Raw genomic sequence first — 19,372 nt, 5'->3', positions numbered from 1 at the left:
CTCAGTGGTTGTTGTTGTTGTTGCGATCCGGCCTCTGGTTCATGACAATTTGTATTCAATATAAATTGCATGTTTCTTCTTTCCTCAGTGTTTCAAGCTGCCCTGTGTTTTAATGTTGATCCAGTGGCTTGGAGGTCCTTCAGCAACTCTGCTGCAGGTTTTGGCTACCAGGTGGTGCAGAGACGATCAGAGTGAGTCAGCTCATGTTGTACTGAATGTTAATTGGCAACTTATGTTTTCTTTTTAAAATTCAGCCTGAAACTTTTGAGATAAAGTCAGACACATGTTATAAAGGGCTCTACGTATCAACCTGCTTTTACAAAATGTTTGCCTGGTTTTGCTGGTTTTCTTTCCTTAGTTTGCTGATCAGCGCACCGCTTGAACAATATTCAAAGGATCGAAGAGGGAAAGTATTTAAATGTACCACTGATGAAAACTGTGACACGCTGATGCTTCCAGGTAGGAACCATTTATTTACTTAGTTTGTTGAGATATGTTTACATATTTCAGTTTATTTATGTATTTTAATGCAAAATAGTTTATTAATTTACTTTAATAGATGCTGTTAACAGGCCTGACCTGCATTAGATTTTTCTTGTTAATGATATTAATATTATTATCATGCTAAATATTCAGCTAAAACTTTATGAATGGAAAAATGAAGAAAAAAAGATGCAATATTATTTTCTGGCCTAATGCAAAAACGAAAATTAGCATAACTTTTCTTCCTGCCACAACTTTTTTTCCCTACAAGTTTTAAAATACAAAAAAAGAGTAAATCAGAAATCTATTTTACAATAAGTCGTGTAGAAAAAATTTAATAAACAAAATCCTGGATGAAATCTACAATTTTCCTGAATCCTGAACGAGTGTTTTAAGAAATGTTGAATATTTCCACAGAGCAACAAGCTGCTGTCAACATGTCCCTTGGTTTGGCAATGACAAGTGATCCCACCACACAGAACACTTTGGTGAGACAGACGGCGAAAAACAAACATGTTGAAAATCATTTCCTGCAGCTTAAAAATGTAATGCTAAAAGAAAATGCTGATGTAGACTCTCAGTCATCCAGGACTTGGTAAAACCTAAAAAGTTCAGTTGCCTTTATTTTTTATTTGTTTGCTTAAAGAACATCAGAATTTTGAACATCTAATCCATTATTCTTTATTCAGGCATGTGGACCAACTATTCCTAAAGACTGCAAAACAATCACAATGTACAATGGTTTGTGCTTTGAGATAAATCAGTCCAACAGATTTGGACGTTCTTACCCATCTTCTCCTGAAGGTAAACACACAACGTTTCAACGACAGGGCCAACACAATCACACAATCACAGGGTGATCGGATTTAGATCTAGTTTTTCATTGATGCTGATTCTGTTTATGCTTTTGTTATTATTCCTATTTAACACAAGGTCATCAGATCTGATTTAGTATTTCATTGTTTCTGACTGAGTTTATGCTTTTTGTTATTATGTCCTTGACTTTTTGACACAACATGATCTGATTTAGTATTTCATTGTTTCTAATTATGTTATCGGTTTTATATTTTTATTCCATGTGCTGTAAATATATCTTGCTACTTTTTATTTGATGTTGTGATGTTTTTGTTAAGCACTTTGGTAACAGTTTCTGTTTTAAATGTGCTCTATAAATAAATTTGACTTGACTTGACACTGATTCTCACACACAAAGTCTAATAATAATAGTTGGAATGTGATGATAGTTGTAATGATAGTATGTGATTTTGGGCTTTTTTAACACACTCATCCTCCAAACTGTTCACTTTTACACAAGAACAAAAACCCAGTTAAGTTCCGTCTGCATGTTAAAGTCTGTTTTAAACACAGATTTCATTTTTCTTTGCAGAGTGTCAAACTCAAGCTGACATTGCTTTACTGTTGGATGGCTCAGGAAGTGTATCTGCTGATGATTTTATTAGAATGAAGACTTTTGTGAAAGATCTAATCAGTGCATTTCTGGGAAAGGATACACAAGTAAGACTGAATTTGTTTTTTTTAAATGTTTTTTTTTTTGGGGTGGGGGGGGATGTAGAAGGTTAGATTGAATTTAATTATATATATAAAAAAAGCCTCTTAGGGCATAAAAAATACTCCTGTTGACAAAAGGCTGCACAATAAAAATTAAACATGCAAAAAAAAAAAAGAAATAAAACAAGCTTATTATACAACCTTAATGTTTTCTTAATATAAAAAGTGTACAGTGTTATCTTTACTTACATGTTGCCTGCTGAGAAGTGTTTTTATTTATTTTGTCTTTCTTTTCTTCCAGTTTGCCATTACCCAGTTCTCCTCAAGAACTGTAATTCATTATCACTTCAACACTTTTAGCACTTCAGACTGGCAAAGACAAATTGATAAAATTTCTAAAATTAATGGAGGAACAGCCACAGCTGCAGCCATCTACAAAGTTGTGTGAGTACCTTTGTTCTGTTAAAGGGTTATTTTTACTTCATCATGCTGATATATTTTTCCAGACAGAAATAATGTACTTGTTAAATAATTCAATAATAAATAAAAAAATCAATTCAATTCAGTTTATTTATGTTGTGCCAATTCACAACCAAGTCATCCCAGGACACTGTACTGTACAAAAACAATGACAAACAATATAAGAAGTTATTAGTAAAATTTATATATCTAAGGAAGCCAGCAGATTGCATAGAATCGTCACTTAGTCTCAATCCTTCATCCTTAGCAGCACTTTGGCGATGGTGGAAAGGAACAACTCAATTTAACGGGAAGAAACCTCCATCTGCTTCATCTAGCTGGAGCCAGACAACAAGAAATGGACACAGGAAAAAATGAAATCATAGACAGCTGTAGAAGCTTTAAAATATAATGTGATGCTTTATTTATTTATTTATTTACTTTTGAACTTTATTAATATTGAGCTCGACTTAGTAGCCACTTTAACCCATAAATATAAAATTTTATTAGACTAACTCTAAACAGATTTCATCTTGACTTTACACTTTAAAGTGGTAACACAAAGCTTGCAGACATTTTTAGGTTATACTAAAACTGACATAGTTACAATCATCATACTATGTAGATTGTTGAAATTTCATTTTTGTCTATGGACTTCTTAGAAAATGTATAAAATGGTCACACTTATTATAGCCCATTTTTAATCTGTTCGGGTTCTGCAAAGTGCTTTATAACGTGTCTCAATTCACCTATAAACATATACGCTGTGCTTTTGACTATAAATGTTTACACATAATAACCAGCCATATTGCAGGCAGTGAGGGGAATGTGTTTTGTTTAAGAACCCAGGAGTTGTGGATTGAATCCATGAGACTCCAATATGACTTCCTCATCACTAGGCTGAAGCATCCCTTAATATCTAAAAAAAAAAAAAAAAGAATAAAAAATACATAGTGTTTTTTAAAAGTACCAGCCAAAAACTGCCAGAATATACAAATATTTCACATCATAACCATTTTTAGGCCCTTTCAGCAGTATTTAGCTGTTTTTCAGTCGTGGATCTTTAATTGTTCCCTTACAATTTACAGTTACATTTATTAGGGGCATTATTACATTACCAGATCACATTATAAAATGTTTGTTTATTTGTTTGATTTTTTAACAGAAATGATGTCTTCTCACCAAACAGAGGTTCCAGGTCAAATGTGAAGAAGATTTTAATTGTCATTACAGATGGAGAATCTCAAGACAGACCAAACCTTCCAGAAGCAATAAGTTTATCAAACAGTAAAAAAATTGTTCGATTTGCTATTGGGGTAAGTATCTACTAATTATTTTCAACCACATAAGTGTAGTATGAATGTATTAAAAAAAGGATTATTTTCAACTGTTCCAAACAAATCTAATTTTGTCAGGATAAAATTAAAATAGTTTTTGATTAGTTCATATTGTCTTATGATCTGATGTCTTTGAAGCCTGCTGTCACATAAAGTTTCAGATATGGAGAATTCTGTAACATAACAATCGCCCAATATTTTTTAAAACATCAAAGTCCAAAACAATTTTTTTTTTTACTCCAAAACCTAGAAGTATTTGTAACGTGTTCACATCTAAAATATGTGTGAAAGGTGCGTTTTTAAGCTTTAACTTTTACTTGTTTATCTTGAATGAAAATGAACTCTTATTATTTTTTAGGTCAGATGGTATTACTGCTTCTTTTCATTGAAGTGCTGAAATTTATCTCCTCTCTTATATTTGTCTACATAGGTGGGGAATGCATTTTCAAACTTCATCGCTTTAAATGAGCTCAAAACAATCGCATCCGATCCCCCTGAAGAGTTTATGTTTCAAGTGGAAGGCTTTGATGCGCTTGACAAAATACAAGAGAATTTGCAAAACAAAATTTTTTCTATCGAAGGTAGAAATATTATTTTACTAAATCTGTTTCCATTTTCCGTGACTCACTTTGTATTTACATCACATGTTGCTATTAATACATTGATAAGAGCCAGTTCCAAGTCATTTTAAATTAGTTTCTTCAAGAAACATAAATCCTTTTCATTAAAAAAAAAACATATAGGATCTCAAACCGGCGGCGAGACACTGAAACTTGAAATGTCTCAAGAGGGCTTCAAAGCAGCTTATGTACCTGAGGTAAAAAAAAAATAAAAAATACGGTTATAACTGAGTACTAATTAATGTCTCACAAAGTTAAAAACAAATCCCATTTTAAATGAAGGTTACATTTAGACTTATTTCTATGTTACAGGGAATTCAGATGTCTATTGTTGGTGCTAACCAGTGGAGAGGAGGCTACAAGAAATTTTCACTTTCAAATCCAAGAAACACTGGGTCGTATGAGCCAGCACAAATAGAGCCTGACAGCTATCTTGGTAAGAATATGAGGATAAAACAGACTAATCCAGGATGGAACCCGCATTGTTCCTCCTGGATCTGAGGTTTGACCAATGATCGGACTCGCTTCTCCAGTACCCCTAAATATACCTTACCAGGGAGGCTAAGGAGAGTGCTCCCCCTGTACATGGGGCATAACCTCCAGTCCCCCTTTTTTGAAGAAGGGAACCACAACCCCAGTCTGCCAATCCAGTGGCACTGCCCTGAATGACAACACGATGTTGCAAACATGTGTCAACCAAGACAGCCCTTCAACATCCAGAGCCTTAAAGGAAATCAGATCGAATTGCATCCACACCTGGAGCCCTGCTGCCATGGAGCTTTTCAACTACCTCGGCGGCCTCAGCCACGGTTATGGACAGACCAACCCCGAAGTCCCCCAACTCTGCTTCCTCCATGGAAGATGTGCCAGTGGGATTGAGAAGGTCTGAGAATATTCCTTCCACCTCCCGACAACATCACTGGGTGACGTCAACAGCACCCGACTTTCACTGAACAGTTTAAGTAAAGTGCTGCTTCCCCTCCTCAGCCACCTGATGGTTTGCCAGAAACTTCTCGGAGCCGACCGAGAATCGTTATCCAGGGTCTCACCGAAATCCTCCCACATCCTAACTTTTGCCTCAACAACTTTAACTAAGTCAACTTTACAAAAACTGGGCTTCCATTTGGTGAGGCAGTATGTGGGACTGATCCTCAACTTATAGTCTCAGTGCTAAATATTTGCACGTCTGCATTTAAAGCTTTGCCAAAATATATTTGGATCCACTCAGTCCATTTGTTAGCAAAATATCTCATGAACCCCTGGATTAATTTCAGGTATTTATTAGTTGTACATCTACAATTGATTAATATTTAGAATTGCTACTAGATTTTATTAAAACGTTCAGAAAGTCATCATCAGGTATATGTCAACAATTTATTTTCTTTTAACTCTACCTAAATCAAGATGGCTACAACCAAATGTTGCTATAATGCTGTCAATTTTCAATCAATCAATCAACCTTTATTTATACAGGTAAATCCCATTGAGCCTCGAGGACTCATTTACAAGAGAGACCTGATTACATCTTCAATTTTACATCTTCTGAGATAAAATCTGGTGTGTTAGAACAGATCTGTCCCCAACACGTAAGTTTAGCTCAAATCAGGGCTGGAGTGGGACTCATTTTCAGCCCTGGAGTTTCATGCCTCAGACTGGCCCACTTTAGATCACCACCTATTATTAAAATCATGTAATTATTTAAGGATTAAATGATTAAAGGTTCTTTATTTGTCATTCGTACATGTGATGGAACGAAATTGTGTACACAGGGTCCCAGTAACATCCAACAATAAAATGTAAAAGAAAAAACAGGAATAAGATTTGAGATATGAACTAAGAAAAACATCAACTAAATATACACTAAGCACTAGTAGCATAAAAACATTCCGTCCAACAGCAGCACAAATATGAGTGAGTGAGCAGATGAGCATGCATGAACACAGCAACATGAAACAGATCAGCAGCAACATGATGTGATTTTTTTACAGTGATTATCCTGCTTAGATATTCATGAGTAACAGCTTCAGCTGTTCCTCAGTCTAGTGGTTCTACACTTAATACTCCTTAACCTCCTTACTGGGGGGAGTGGGGCAAAAAGTGTGTGTGCTGGGTGAGTGGGGTCCTTCATGATGCAGTTGGCCCTCTTCCTGCATCTAGAGGTGTAGATGTCTGTGATGGTGGTGAGACTGACTCCAACAGACTTTTACGTAGCAATTTTCACCACTCTGCACTAAAATACAACCTTTAGGGGTGCTTAGCCTCCATTTCTGACAATGGCCCTTGGCTTGAACAATGCAATGGCCATTGGTGTAAAAAACATTTGCAATGTGTATATGTGTGTGTGTGGGGGGGGGGGGGGCACTCTGGTCAGGGGTGGTTCCTCCCCCAGAAAATTTTAAAATAAAGTATGTCATTTCCTACATTCTGGTGTATTTTAACGGTTGTTTAACGTCTAGTTTTACCTACATAAGTAAACACTTGATCCAATAACTATTTTAGAGTTAATGGCACAAAAAGAAGTAGCCTGACCAACAACTCTCCTTATGTGAATAGGGCATGTGCCGCTTCTCTCACGCATCCTAGCCACAGTCTAAGAAACATAGTGTAGTCTAACTTAACTTTTAGAAAAAAATCACTAGCCAATATGAAACAATATAATAATCACTCTTTCTTACCAATTTATGGCCTAGCATAAATCAACATGATCATCATCCATTAGCTTAAAATTCTTAATCAAAAGTCCAGTAGTGGACTAGGTGTACTGTAACATTACTCAGATGTAGAGTCAAGAGGCAAATGTGTAGCATTAACACAGTATGAACAACATTCAGAAATTGTTTCTATAAGAACATTATCAAATATTTTACATGAACGATAAGATCACTCCACCCACAAGGAAATGTAACCCAGGGTGAGCTAAACTCAGACAAAGATATCTGTAATGGTGGAGGTAGTGAAGCTCACGGTGTTACCTGAGGCATTTAATGAGGCATTTCTGCCTTATCAGCCAACATTAAGGCAAAGAAGAGAGGGAAAAAAATCTAAGATACTAATAACTTAAGCTCACCAGAGAGGCAATTGAGTTCTCATTCTACGGAGGAACCAAGCTCAGCTTCAGCCTCCTTGGTTCCCGCATCAGCAGCTCCTGCCTGGGACTTTTCATCAGCTATGCCCTCCTTGGCCATCTCGTCGGCTGTGCCCTCTGGGGTCTTCTTGTCGGCTGTCATCTCCGGATTGTTTACATCAGCTGCAGTCTCCTTGGTCCCCACATTTCCAGAAGCTGACCTTCTGGGGCCGTTTCCTGAAGCAGACCTGCTGGGCCCATCTCCAGAAGCAAACCTGCTGGGCCCATCTCCAGAAACAGACCTGCTGGGCCCATCTCCAGAAGCAGGTCTGCTTGGTTCATCTCCTGAAGCAGACCTGCAGGACCCATCTCCAAATGCAGATCTGCAAGGTGCAGCTATAACCACAGTCCCTTCAAAGGACTTGTCGCTGGCTGAGGCTCCCATCACTGAATCTCCCACCGAAGCTCCCATCGCTGGTTCTCCCACCAAGGCTCCCATCGCTGGTTCTCCCACTGAGGCTTCCTCTGCTGGTTCGTCTGATGAGGCTCCTACCACTGGTTCATCTGCTGTGGCTCTCAACTCTGGTTCTTCTGCAGCCACAACCTCTCCAGTGGTCTTTCGGCCTGCAGGTACAGCTGCAGCCTTCCCAGTGGTCTTTTAGCCTGCAGCCGCTCCAGTGGTCTCTTTGTCTACAGCTATGGCCTCTTCAGTGGCCTCTCCAGTAGTCTTTTCACCTGCATCCACTACCTCTCCATTGGCCTCTCCACCAATCTCCATGGCCTTCCCGTGGGTCTCCTCACCTCTCTTCTGCCTGAATCCAAGCAGGTACAGGTGGATGCTACTGCTGCCTGTAAATTAATGATTTCCTGGTCGCCCGCCAGAATTCTGGCCCAAAGATGGACGGCCTCCTGACTGCCCGCCTGCAGATGGATGGTTTCCAAGCCACATCCCTGATCATCTGTCCTGCTTCTGGATGGTCTCCTGACCACCCACCCAAGTAGGTTGTAGCTCTCTCCTTGGAATTTCTGGGGCCATCCCTTGAGGTGCTCCACAGAATGCCACAGGAAGTCCTTCCTCCCTGCAGCTATCAAACTTTTCAACTCCTTCCCATTTCTGCACATAGGATAATAAAATTAATCCTGTAAAACAATAAACACTTTAATGTTTTCACATTAAAACATTTCACACAGACATTTCACACATGTCTGCATTTGACATGTTTAGATCTTAATTGCAGGTATTTTTATATTCTCTGCTAGTTTTTATATCTTGTGTGATTCCTTGAGTATATTCCTTTGTACTGAAACTCTGGCACAACAATGTCCTGCAGGATCAGTGAAGTTTTATCTTGTCTTATCTTGAGTGGTGGGTCTTGTAGGGTTTCTGGGTTTTTGTCCTGTCCTCCGGTTTCCTCACGTTTTTTTTTTTTTTTTCATTTAGCCTTTATTTATCCAGGTTAGTCTCATTGAGCCACGAGAACTCATTTTCAAGAGAGACCTGTTTTAGGGAGCACATGGTGGGGTTAAGGGCCTTGCTCATGGGCCCAGAGTGGGGCGAATGAGGGTGGGGCCAAGTGTGGGTGTTTCACCTACCCCACCCACAAGTTTTCATTCACCCCTCTGTGTTCCTCCTCCCTGTTTTCCAGCTTGTCTCACCTGTGTTCAATGTAATCACCACAGGTGACTATCATTTCACCCTCATTAGTGTTTGCATATATTCAGCTCATTTGTGTCTTGTCAGTTGTCTCCGGATTACCCTTCTATGGCTTTTGTGATCTGTCTCCCTACGTGTCCTCCTCAAAGTAAGCTAGCTGCCCCATCATAATTTTGTTTTGTTTATGTAGAAAATAAACTATTTACGAAGTACTTGTTTTACCTGGAGTCTCCCGTTGCCTTCCTGCACGTGGGTTCAACATTGTTAAGCGGATCATGATAAATTCAAGATGTTCAACAAAGCTAATTAACCTTAGCCTACACATGAATGGCTATATCTCAGTGAATGTTACAAACATGGAGCTAAAATTTTGTGTGGTAGTGGCTGCAGTAGCTTGGTGGTCAGTACCACAGTCTTGTAATCCTGGTGGTTGCAAGCTCGAGGCCAGGTTGCATCAGGAAGGGCATCCAGTGTAAAACATATGCCAAATATTTTGTTTGAGTTTTTTCCATTGCAGCAACTCCTGAAGAGGGTAACAGTCAGAAGAATATTTTTAGTAGGCTGACAGTCATTCACAGCACATACTTCATGAACTAACGGATCATTTGAGACACAGCAGTCCCTCATTTATCACGGGGGATCCGTATCCTGAAGCCTCGCAATAAGTGAAAAACTGTGAAGTACAGATAATAGTACAAGTAGTAAGTAGTAGTTTATTTTAGTATATATATATTAAGGCATTTTAAACCCTTCCCACAATAGTGCAATATTCTAAACAATGTTTCTAAACTATAAACACTAAAAGAGCACAGAATGTCATGAAGGGTGCTGAGATGGTGTAGAGGCACGGCCGCCGACTCGAGGTCTGAAAGTCCCAGGTTCAATCCCCAGTCAGCAGCACACCTTATCCCCAAAATGCTCCCAGGGCTCTTTTAATAACTGCCCACTGCTCCCACCTGGCAGTGAATGGATTAAATGCAGAGATCCAATTTCTCCATTGTATTGGAACAGACAATGATGACAATACATAACACATTATTATTATTATTATTTCCTTCTCTCTGCCTCCGCTGCTCTCAGCCACCTGCAAAAGTTATTGGCCACGCCCAATTCTCCGCTCTGCATGGCGATCAGCTGATCAGCTGCAGCAGGACGCTTATCCATTTGCAGGAGGAAGCTTTTTCTGTAGCTTGGGACTGCACAAAGGTGCAGCAGGTGATAAATAATTTTAAATAATTTATTTTAAATAAAAATTCTTTGCCAATGGTGCAGCTCATCCATCAATCAGCCAACTGTGTGTCATGTCCAGTCTTATTTTGAAAAACCGCAATAGAGCGAGTCCACAAATAAAACGAACTGCGAAAAAGCAAGGAACTACTGTATATATATTGTGCAGAATGTTCTTCAAGGTTTGAGCAAAACGGGTACAAACTTGTCATTTCTATAGATACAATGATCTTAGTTTAAAGACATGAAAGGTGGCAATATGCATATCCAAAGCAAAATGACCATTAATCTAACCATGTTTCACTGTTTTTTTTAAATTGATTTTAGGTTATTCCATGGCTGTTGCTACAATCACATCAGGCACCCTGACAGTTGTTGGGGCTCCAAGATATAAACACAGAGGAGCTGTCATCACTGTTTACAGAGAAGATAGTGAAAAAATAATCGACCCCTATCCACACCAGGTAGATATGCTTATTGGTTATTAAACACATTAAAACCATTGTGCCTATTGTTTGACTCTGCATTTTCTAATGATAATTTGTTGTTTGGACTGTTTCAGACTGGTGGATATTTTGGGGCAGAGATTTGTGCCATGGATGTGAATTCTGACAGCTACACTGATCTGATCCTCATCTCTGCTCCGATGTACAAGGACCAGGACAGAGAGGGACGAGTTTATGTTTGCACCCTAACTCGTCTGGTAAATGACAACCATACTCAATGCCACTTTGTAGATTTATGTGTTTAACTCTGCATGTTTTAATCTGAATAAGAAATGATCTCACTTTTTTATATTTTCCCCAGAATGTAGAGTGTCACTTTGATTCTCCATCACAGCTAAAGGTGCTACGAGGGGATCCATCAGACAGAGGGAGGTTTGGGTCTTCTCTTGCTGTTCTTCCTGACCTAAATGCAGACAGATTTAATGATTTAGTAGTTGGAGCTCCTTTGGAGAATAACGGACAAGGCTCAGTCTACATATTTCATGGTGAAGGAGGCGGAAGTATTGACTCTACCTTCTCACAGGTGAACTAATTTAAAAGATCATTGATTTACAGTTATCAACCATCTTTTGTCTTTACAAAGCAGCTTAAATGTTTCCCAGTTATGTCTGGCTTAATTAGATATTTCCTGTTTCACAGAGAATCGCTGCCTCTGAAGTCCAATCAGGACTAAAGTTCTTTGGTTTGTCAATCAGTCAGTGGTCCTACGATCAGAGTGGAGACACACTGCCTGACTTAGCCGTGGGTTCAAAGGGTAAAGTTGTCTTACTCAGGTAAGTCTTAGTCTGGATAATTTGACCATTTTCTGTCAAATTTTCAATATTGAGATGTTAGGAGTTAATAAGGTTTTAAACCATAACTTGACAGATCTGAGAGTCAAGTTCTGGTAAATTGTAAATGGACTGCACTTACTTAGCTCTTTTCTATCTGATCAAGATACTCAAAGTGCTTTACACTACAATATGTGCCCTCATTTACCCATCCATACAGCTCTCTACTGTATCTATACAAAGAATAATCAGTGCTTTCACATTCATACACGGATGGGACACTCATTAGAGGCAATGAGGGGCTCAGTGTCTTGCCCAGGGACACTTTAGCATGTGGTTGCTGGTGGGATCAAACCCCCAACTCTCACATTGGAGAAAGACTCCTCTAACCACTCAGCCACAGCCGCCCTTCACTGAAGATCTTAAGATCATCATCTTACCATTAACATTTGGGAGATCTTACCATTCTGTCAATTGTTCAACATTGATACAAAAACTCTAGATAAGGTTTTGAGTAGACAAGACAATTAATTTAGCATTTTGTTTAATATTTACTACAAAACAAATATCCTGGCGATGTGTTTTTCCCAAATGTGTCCTCTTCTAGATCCAGACCTGTAGTGATGGTGGATGCCACGGTGTCGTTCATCCCAAAAGAAATTCCAACTCAAAATGTAGACTGCACAAAACCCCTAGAAGGAACATCTACAATCTGTTTCACCATGAGAAGACTTTCTGGAAGAGATGCAGGTTCTTCTTCTTCATCATTAATTCTTTCATTTGAATCCATGTGTGCATATTAATTTTCAAACAAAACAAATGTCTGTTTCAGTTCAAGCCCAGATTAATTACACTTTTACACTGGATGCAACTCGTTCAACTCCAAAGAACCGAGCTTACATCAGTAAGGATCAGAGACACAAAACTGAATCAGTTGCTGTTGATTTAAATGGACAAAAATGCAGCAATGTGAAATTTTTTATCAAGGTAAAGTTAAATAGCATCAGAATAAAACTCCATTATAGTAGAAATACATTGATTTGATATAGTGGGCTACTTTATCCTAATGTTTCCATCCTCTTACAGTCTTGTCCTGAAGATGCTCTCAATCCTCTACAGAATGAGCTCAGATTCATCTTCAATGGTTTGCCCTCCGTTACAAATCTTAAACCAAGTTTCATCCTGGAGGCTCGAACAACATCCTTTCATCCTGTGAATAACTTTTAAACACACTTTATTATCTTATCAACATGTTTTTTACATTTTTAATTTTGCAACTATTTTTATTCCTATTACTTGCTTTTATGGATGCAGTACTCGATGTGCTCTGCAAGGCAATGTCAAGTCCAAAAGACATCATAACTCAAAACAGTTTAACTGTTTCTTTCTATGTAAATACTGCTTAACACGATACTTTCTGTCACAGATTGGGTTTGAGATCAGCTGTGGTGCTGATATGGTGTGTACCGACAACCTGAAAGTGGATTTCATCTTCACAAGGTGAGAAAAGTAATGAAACTTTTCACATGTGTGCAATAAAATTTATTTTTGGGAGTACAGAATTGTTGCATATAATGGTCTAATTCAGTGGTCCCCAACCTTTATTGCGCCACAAACCAGTTTAATGTCAGACTATGGTGGTGGGGGGGAGAGTCTGAGAATCCTACCCCAGAGAATTTGACTGCAAAGCCACTGCAGCTCTTCGGGACAAATTGAATTTAGCTGCCTTTGCTTTGTCTGAACAAAGACCATCAGCCTACCTGTTGACATGTCCCCGGCAAATATTTGGGCATAATATGCGTGGCTTGTACTAGCCTGGATTGTCTTGTTTTTGGTCTATCACCCAACAACAGCACTACTTCATTACTCTGCCACTGATCTTTATAAGCTCTGTTTACATCTGGATGGGCCACCACCAGCAGCTCTGTTCCTACCCGAGACATCTTCTACCAGCCATATTGGAAATGCACTCAATGCACTCACCGAGGCTCTCGCCGGATCTTCTGCTGTGATGGACCCAACTCCATTGGATCTATTTGGTTTACTGTTTGTTGTCCACCGACGATCACTGGTCGCCGTGTTGATCGCAGTGTGTTGGCCCGCTTGGCTCGGTCAGCTAATGCCACGGTCAATCACAATAAAACCATCAACTTTGATCTCTTCAACATCCGCTCGCTTACGAGTAAGGGGTGTCTTGTGCAGGATATCATCTCTGACCATGAGTTGGACTTTCTATGTCTCACTGAAGGTCCAGAAGAACTGCTCTCACACTATAACAAATATATTCATAACCTTCTAAAAAATCTTGCTCCACTTAAAACCAGATTTATTTTATTCATTCATACTGTACCTTGGTTCACGTCCACCCTTAGTTAAAAGCAAAAGGACGTCAACTTGAAAGACTCTATAGGAAAACTGATCTCACTGTACACAAAGACATGTATTCAAATCACATTCTTCACTACAAATACTCAATTTCTACAGCCAAATCCATATACTATTCCAGTTTAATCAGTTCAAATGAGGGTAATTCCAAGGCCCTCTTCTCCCTACTTGAAAATATTACAAAACCACTTGATTCACTCCCTCATCATTTGTATTCCTCTGATTTTTGTAACACTTTGATATCCTTTTTCTCTTCAAAAATAGCACATATCCACCATCAATTGTTACCCACTCTGGCTTTAATATTGTCTGTTCCAGTTCCAGTTGCCCATACTAATTCACTTTCTGTATTTAATTTCCCCTCAATCAACGACATCTCCAAATTAATTCAAAAATTAAAATTTTCAATCTGTCGATTAGATCCCCTTTCAACTGTTCTTGTTAAAGCTACCTTTCCCTCTCTGTCCCCTTTCATCACAGATATTATACATTCTTCCCTTACCACTGGTGTTGTTCCCCTTGCTTTCAAAACAGCTGCTGTAACTCCAATACTCAAAAAACCTGGTTTAGATCCCAGCACCCTGTCATATGCTTTTTCTAAATCTACAAACAGACAACGTAGTTCTTTCTGACCCTCTCTGTACTTCTCCCTCAGTATCCTCAAAGCAAAGATGGCATCTGTGGTGCGCTTTCTTGGCATGAAACCATACTGCTGCTCACAAATCGTCACTTCTTGTCTAGGTCTTGCTTCCACAACTCTCTCCCAGATCTTGACTGTGTGACTCATCACCTTAATTCCCCTGTAGTTGCTACAACTCTGTACATCACCCTTGTTCTTAAAAATGGGCACCAGCACATTTCTTCTCCATTCCTCAATCATTTTCTTTTCATTCTCTCTTTTGCTCTCAACGAAGATGGTCGCTCTCACCCACTCTCCCTCCCTCTCTCCTGCTTTTTTGCTCTCTTGTCCTGTGAATCTCCTCAAATCCTCTCTTTACACATCTTCCAAATTGAAAATTATTATGGATCTGGTCAGCTGGTCTCTCAATGCAATTGATAAAAATATTATCATACAACAGGGTCCAGGGGAACACTCAAGCTCTAAAGGGACACACGCAGCTGGATACGTCATTTGAAAGATGATGTGCCTGTCTATGCTGTCTGTTGAGGATGTAGAATATCCATACATAATTGGATTTATGATGACAGGGTTTCTGCTTTTTGGAATCGGCAGATATTTGGGTTATCAGCTAATAAGGATGACATCGGCAGCAGTTTTGACAATAGTAAAGCTGTCAGCATATGAAGGATTACTTTGTGCTCTGAACTCTCAGACTAATATGCTTTGCAAGCTGAACCGCAAGTTGGACGCGATTTCTGAGAATTGTGGTCCACTTGCAGCTCCTAGGACTTGCTGGCATGAAGGAATCAACCTTGGAGAAAGCTAACAAGCACGGACCCGCAGAATGTCCACGGATCTGACTGTTTGGATTTACCATTGAGTGTACCAGCAGAAATTAAGGAAGACTCGTCAGTAGAGTCTTGCCTGCCCAAAACAACTGTTTATCTGAATTTGGCCCCACCTCTGGCCTTGGAAAGGCCAACTTATTGCAAATTGCTCCCGGAGGATACGTAAATTAGAAACTCTGCCTGCCCCCCTTCCCCTCCCAAGGACATTTGTGGCGTAATCAGAATTGTGCCACTGATAGACACTGTACCATAATATCAGAACTTTGGAACTTTCTGGAGTGTTCATGGACAGCTCACCGTCTTTATTGGCCTCTATGCATAAATGTATTATGATGTCATTGTAACCAAAAAAGTCCATCCATCCATCCATCCATTATCTTTACCCGCTTATTCCATTTTGGGTCACGGGGGTCGCTGGTGCCCATGTCCAGCAATCACTGTGCGAGGGGCGGGGTACACCCTGGATGGGTCGCAAGTCCATCACAGGGCACCAAAAAAGTCTATGCTCAATGTTGCTCAGATGTCATTGCATGTTGCTGTTTTATGTTGTGAGGTCTTTTTTCATCTTATACACTGTGCCTCAACCAGGACATGGTGTGAGGCATGATTTTTTTTTTTTTTTTTGGCTTCCTCCACACACATGATCTCTTTTTCTCATCTGCTCCGTATGTTGTATGTAACAGGTCTCTCTTGTAAATGAGTCTTTGAGGCTCAATGGGAACTAACCTGTATAAATAAGGGTCTAATAATAATAATAATAATTTTCTCACCCTCAAATATGTCATTGAATATTTGAGTCAAATATCTCACTGTCATCTCTCCAAGATATTTCAAAACCTCCACTGGTATGTCATCACGTCTTACTGTCTTCCCCTTCTTTATTCTTTTCAGAGCTTTCCAGACTTCACCCTTACTAATCTTTCACACTTCCTGGTCCACAGTTTCTTTGACCTTCTTTTTCTTTCATTCTCCTCATTCATTAGCTCTTCAAAGTACTCCTTCCATCTTCCCGTTACACTCTCCTCATTTGTTAGAACATTACCATTCCTATCTTTAACAAGCTTAACCTGCTGCACATCCTTTCCAGCCTGATCCCCTTGTCTCGCCAATTGTTACAAATCCTTCTTGCCCTCTTTAGTGTCCAGCTTCCGATACAACTCATATTACGCCTTCTGCTTTGCCTTTGCTACCTCCCTCTTTGCTCTACATTGCATCACCTTATATTCATGTCTCTTCAGTCTTATCACGGTCACATTTCTTCTTGGCTAATCTCTTTTTTTGAATAGCTTCCTGCACTTAATTATTCCACCACCAGGTTTCCTTATCATCCATTCTCTGTCCAGATGACACCAAGTATCTTCCTACCTGTCTCTCTAATTACTGTTGCTGTAGTAGCCCAGTCATCTGGAAGCTCTTTCTTAACCCCCAGTATATTTTAACAGCTCCTCTCTGAACTCCTCACAACATTCTTCTTTCCTCAGCTTCCGCCATTTGGTCTTCTTCAAGAGTATACTCTTTTTCTCTTCTTCACAACAGTCATTCTACACATAACCATCTGATGCTGTCTAGCCATTCTCTCCCCTACCATAACCTTACAGCCCCCATTCTCCCTTAGGTTTCCTCCTCTACACAGAATGTAGGCAGCCTGCGTACTCCTGCCTCCACTCTTATAGGTCACTCTATGAGCTGTTGGCACTCCACACAAAAGGTAATCAATTCGAATGATGGCTGAAAACTTTTCTTAGTGGATTTGCATGTTCTCTTTCTGCATGCTTGGGTTTTCTCCGGGTAATTTGGTTTCAACTCAGAGTTCATTTATTTGTCATTCGCACCACATGTAGTACATGTGGTGGAACAAAATTGTGTACACAGAGTTCCAGTTAAATCCAACAAAAGTATAAAATGTAAAAGAAAAAACAGTCCTCTCACAGAACAAAAACATGCATGTTCATTGGTAACTCTAAATTGTCCCTAGGTGTGAGTGAAAATGGTTGTTTGTGTTTTACATTCCCTGTGATGCTTGTGATGTGTTCAGGGTGTACCACACTTCTTGTACAGTGACTGCTGGACATGAGTACCAGCGAACCTCAAGACCCTGAAATGAAGAAGTGTGTAAAGATTATGGATGGATGGCACAAAGTGATACTTCATGAATTCAGTGCCAACACTTCCTTATAGTTTTATTTTATTTTATTGGATCCTGTCTTGACTCCCTCTTTTAAGTTCAGGCTTGGTTCTAAACCATGTAAAGTGTGCAGAACTTCATAAGACATAATACATACACTATGGTGTGATGAATAAACAGTTTTTCCAGGTTTTCAGGTGTTTTCTGTGCTGAATGTGAGTTCAGCTTTTCAGTACTCTTGGTGTTATAATCTTTGGTTCCTCTGTTTATTCTTGCTGTGTTTCTACCAGTTCTTCAGAGGTTAAAGTTGGCATTGATGAGCTTCTGGATGTGACTGTCTCAGTGGAGAACAGAGGAGAAAACTCTTACAACAGTCACGTCATTCTCACATATCCTGTTGGGCTCTCCTACAGGAAATTTACATCTCTGCATGTAAGATATCAAGTTGTTCAGTTGTTCCCTGATCAGGAGCTCCTGAAAGCCTGACAGATGTTTGGTCTTTTCATTCAGGGCAGAGTTGAGTGCAACTCCTTGGACAGTGAAGATGGGGAAACAAGAGGAAAGACGGACTGCACTGTTGACAAACCTATTTTCAAAAGCAGCTCTATGGTTGGTTTTTTTACTCAGCTGTTTCTCAGCTCCACAGACTAAAAAAGGAATCTGATCCCTCTTGTTTGTTTTATTTAGGCTGTATTCATTGTGTCCTATGGGTTCAATCCCAGCAGACAACTTGACCGGAAGATCTTTGTCACTGCAAATGCTAGCAGGTACTAAGTGATGATATCCTTTATTTTTGTTTATAGCCCTTTTTGTGTTTGATTATGTTTTATTAAATGTGCTCTTTTTAATTACATTTTTCTACTGTTTATTATTTGCATATGAGACTTTCAGGTGAACAACACTGTTGTCAATATATGCTGATTTTAAAATATTCCTACAAATAAATTTTACTTTGACTACCGTTCATCTGTCTCAGGTACTGCACTTTGGTGCAGATCTTTGATAAATATTTTCATATGGTTTTTAGTGGAAACCAGCAGCATTCCTCTTCAAGTGAACTGTACAAGAAAAGAGAGATTGAAGTAAAGTACAGCATTTTTATAACAATGGAAAGGTCAGTTTTACCCCAGTTCTGACACCGAACTGATTTCAAATATAATAATTTCAAGTTGGGTTATTCAACATTCAATAAATGCTTACAACATCTGTTTAGCTCCATCAGCTACAGTAATTTCACATATGGAAAAAATAATCTACAAAAACCTCTCCAGCAGTTAATTAAGGTAAAAGCTTATTTCTCCAATATAAGTTTTTAGGATTATCTTTGGGCTCCTTGCCTTGAGTCTGAACCTCAATTTCATTATCATTAATTCTTTGAAGCCCTATTTTACTCGTATTTCCTCCAGGTCACAAATAATATCAGAGCTCTGAATTTCACTGTGGTGATCAGGGTTCCTGTGAAGCTCGGTGACAAAGACATTTGGGTGGATATGAACAGTTTGCAGGTACAATATGATTTAAATCAACTTCAAAAAGGTTCAAACATAGCAGTGGAGTGGATTGAAGAATAAAGGAAGTAACAAGTGAACTGACATGGGATTGTTTAATTTTAGATTACAGATTGCCAGAAAAGCACAGATGAAAAACCTGATGTCACAGATTTTATTGATAGGATAAAGGAAAATAAAGTTGTGGTAAGTATACATTTACAGTGTGCCTGTGTAATAAAAGTACCTAATAAGAAATAACAGCCTTTCATACTG

The 19,372-nt window shown here is 39.1% G+C and overlaps 1 protein-coding gene across 1 annotated transcript in view; it reads left to right on the top strand.

Annotated features, from left to right (window-relative positions):
• Positions 1-19,372, top strand: part of LOC119423972 (integrin alpha-M-like) — a 28,814-nt gene that overhangs the window by 8,361 nt on the left and 1,081 nt on the right. Inside the window, 25 exon segments of the mRNA XM_037691408.1 lie at positions 89-191; positions 359-459; positions 901-971; positions 1,173-1,287; positions 1,871-1,998; positions 2,294-2,436; positions 3,617-3,767; positions 4,219-4,369; positions 4,532-4,596; positions 4,691-4,844; positions 10,681-10,817; positions 10,916-11,056; positions 11,161-11,382; positions 11,499-11,632; positions 12,237-12,379; positions 12,462-12,616; positions 12,716-12,841; positions 13,056-13,129; positions 17,900-18,041; positions 18,120-18,218; positions 18,297-18,376; positions 18,637-18,723; positions 18,823-18,892; positions 19,016-19,114; positions 19,223-19,371. Coding sequence (XP_037547336.1) covers positions 89-191; positions 359-459; positions 901-971; positions 1,173-1,287; positions 1,871-1,998; positions 2,294-2,436; positions 3,617-3,767; positions 4,219-4,369; positions 4,532-4,596; positions 4,691-4,844; positions 10,681-10,817; positions 10,916-11,056; positions 11,161-11,382; positions 11,499-11,632; positions 12,237-12,379; positions 12,462-12,616; positions 12,716-12,841; positions 13,056-13,129; positions 17,900-18,041; positions 18,120-18,218; positions 18,297-18,376; positions 18,637-18,723; positions 18,823-18,892; positions 19,016-19,114; positions 19,223-19,371 — 3,040 coding nt within the window.

Source organism: Nematolebias whitei, chromosome 17, assembly GCF_014905685.2.
Source record: "Nematolebias whitei isolate Nwh7 chromosome 17, NemWhi1, whole genome shotgun sequence".
Classification (NCBI taxonomy): Eukaryota; Metazoa; Chordata; class Actinopteri; order Cyprinodontiformes; family Rivulidae; genus Nematolebias; species Nematolebias whitei.
The sequence above is the reverse complement of the archived record's forward strand: the minus strand, read 5'-3'. Positions and strand labels throughout refer to the sequence as shown.